The sequence below is a fragment of the Leuresthes tenuis genome, unplaced genomic scaffold (genome assembly GCF_036924035.1).
Source record: "Leuresthes tenuis unplaced genomic scaffold, fLeuTen1.0.hap1 SCAF_7, whole genome shotgun sequence".
Taxonomy (NCBI): domain Eukaryota; kingdom Metazoa; phylum Chordata; class Actinopteri; order Atheriniformes; family Atherinopsidae; genus Leuresthes; species Leuresthes tenuis.
In genome coordinates this window covers 36,979,025-36,981,977 of record NW_027325361.1, presented here as the reverse complement: position 1 = coordinate 36,981,977, position 2,953 = coordinate 36,979,025, and the positions used below count along the sequence as shown (strand labels likewise).

The 2,953-nt window shown below is 42.3% G+C and overlaps 1 protein-coding gene across 2 annotated transcripts in view; it reads right to left on the bottom strand.

Moving 5' to 3' along the window:
- The window catches only part of trappc8 (trafficking protein particle complex subunit 8), a 64,600-nt gene extending 61,889 nt beyond the window's left edge, over positions 1-2,711 (bottom strand). For both annotated transcript variants that reach the window (XM_072390245.1, XM_072390246.1), the window contains exon 1: positions 2,403-2,711. In XM_072390245.1, coding sequence (XP_072246346.1) covers positions 2,403-2,559 — 157 coding nt within the window. In that variant the 5' untranslated portion in view covers positions 2,560-2,711. The remainder of the gene's footprint in view (positions 1-2,402) is intronic.
- Between the last annotated feature and the right edge of the window lie 242 nt (positions 2,712-2,953).

Sequence of the window (2,953 nt, the reverse complement as noted above, 5' to 3'; positions counted from 1 at the left end):
TGAAACAATCCAACATAACATACATGAAGAATTAAATTAACACTTGGCCCTTAATGATGATCCCAAGTATTACCCTCATAATATCTACCTCAAATATCTTTGTCCTCTCCTCTACAATGAAAAAACAAAGACTCACTGAACAAAATGAAAGAGAAGGGAAATAAAAAGATTAGAGTCAGTACACCAAAAATATAAAAGTCCAGAAATACTGAACTTCCTAAAAGAGAACAGACAGAAACGGAATGGTCCATTATCTTACAAAGCGGAGGGAGCTTTCCATTCACTAAGAGGAAGTACCACAAAATGGGCCATAGAGCAAGACGTCAAAAAGCCCAATCTAGCAGGACTGTGCTCAAATTAGAATGCCCAAATGGCCAGATGGGGTATGAGTTTAGCATTGCCCTCATTTTTCTGATTTTCAAAGTTTTAATATCACCACTGACATCTCTTAATGCAGGCTCATGGTTATGCATCCATAATCAATGTTTTCAGTGCAATTCATAAGCCACATTAATCAGTGGTTTTAATATCACCAGCTGGAGTTTAGACCGTGCTCCAAGCAGTGTGTGTTAATCAATAAATATTATTCAACATTTGGAAAATCAGCATTGCAAGTAGCGTTCACAGATAGACCATTGTAAAAACGGAATTTAAAAACTGCTGCTGTACTAATACTCTCCCTTTAATACCAGCTCCAGCAGTTCCACTGCCCGTCCAGGGCTGGTGCCAGAGCATAGAACTTGTTCAAAGTTGCTTCTCGCTAAGAACTGGCTTGATATTTACAGATAGACAAGTCCATACATCTTCCATACCCGCTTAATCTGTCAGTGGGGTCGCAGGGGGGTGGAGCCTATCCCAGCGGTCATCGGGCAAGAGGCGGGGTCACCCTGGACAGGTCGCCAGTCCATGACAGGGCCACACAGAGACAACGACACAACCATCCACACGTGCATGTTTTTGGAAGTCGGAGAACCCGGAGAGAACCCACGCATACATGAGGAGACTCCACACAGAAAGAACCAGCTGGGAGTTGAACCTGGAACCCTCTGCTGCGAGGTGACGGTGCTGAGCTCCACAGAACCAAGTCATCACGTCATTTTTAAAGTTTCTTCGTATACAGTCCCCTAGTGTATTCTGAATAAATAAAATAAGGAAATCTGTTGACACTTCCTGTGGGAAATCTGTCTCATGTTTTGAAAGAAATTACAGCACTTTCTCTTCTAACTTCTCCAAGATGGTGCTGGTGCGTTCAGCAGCCGTCATACCTGATCCGACACCGTCTTTGCTTATAGTATTCCTTACACAAACTCAGAAATATTGGATTATAGTACTCAAACTGTTTATTCAAGACCTCCGGACATTCTGCGTCAGAGGACCGATGCGAACAAAGGAGGACGCAGGGGTAGAGGAGTGGCGTGAGAAAAAGGCATGAGAGCATCAGGCTAAGAGCACACGCAGTAATGTAGCAAGGTGCTCAGGAACTTCTAGAAGTGCACCATCGAGAGCATCACCACCTGGATGGAAAACACAGGCAGGACTTCTTGGCCCTTAAAAGGGTGGTCCGTTCAGCCAAGGTCAAGGGCGAAGACAATCCCCAAACTGCCCAGCCACCCCAGACATTATCTGCTCTTCACTACCAATAGGCCAAGACTGAGAGGCTGAAGAAGAGTTTCTTTCGTCAAACCACCCGCCTGTTCAACACTGAGTCCTAAGGTAGACTAATAGGCACCTTATAATCATAGCTACTATTGTATATTAATGTAAATTTTTGTATTTAATTCTGTGCGCTCTCTTTTATGTTGGTGGCAGGTATAAAAACACATTTTACTGTGCATGTGACCATTTTTTTAAATTAGAGTTATCACGAAAATGATGTTATGACTAAATGGAACAGCTGTCATAAATGTCCCTTGGGTTTAGGTATGCCATTGTCTTTAAGTTTATTTCTTTGTATTATGCTGTGTTATTACACTGTATGATCTTTGTACTTTTATTGTTGAAAACCTATTGTAGTTTAACATACTTTTAGTGAATAAGAAGGAGATGAAAATCAAAAATTGTTCGTGTACTCTCACTTGAAGTAAAAGCTAATGAATATTATTAACCACTCCAAGTGAAGCCCTTTAACTATTCGCTATTTCTTGTTCTGTCTGTTCATCCAACACCAACAGAATTGCTCTTAAGGTTCAACCAGAAACCAGCTCTGACAGGCTAATTAGTCAGGACTCACTTGTCACCCCTCGGATGTCCAAATTTCAGTGTACAGCAGTGTAAGCACAATCCAGTATGCTAACAGACTGCTAGCGCACAGCTCGTGTCTGATGTAAAGATACCAGCAATCTCACAAAGGCGTATTGTGTAACAGCAACGAATCGTAAGAGAAATTAAATAGTTGTCCATACCTTCGGATGTTAATCTACAGAAAGGTCTCAGCAGCTCCGAAAAATTCAGGTTGTTCTTGCGAGTAACTCTCTCCGCTTCTTTACTGCATAAGACGGCTATCATCGGGACAAACGAGTCCTGAATGAACTCTTGAACAGACTGAACACATTGAGCCATTTCGGGAAAGCTTGAAAACCTCACCACACCAAGCAAAATTAACTGTTCGATAGTTAAAGTAAGTCTGACTATTTTATCGCTGTAGACTACTCGTCGAGTATTAGCAGGTGGTAGCCATGTTGAATTCGCCAATCCTCTTCCTGTGTAAAATTGAGCCAGTCAGGTGACGCTTCTCAGTCTCGGGCCCCGTTCCAATCCAGCCCCTATACACTCCCACTATGCTCAGATTTATGCCTCCTCGTCTTCTCTCCCCTCCAAACCTTTGTCTCCTACCCGGAAATCGATCTCAGTAAAACATTTTGGATGATAATTCCTCTCAAATCCAAAAACCGAAAGAGAGAGAAGGTTGAGGGAGTACCCATCAAGAAGTGTTTTTCTTCCTCTATCGCTTTTT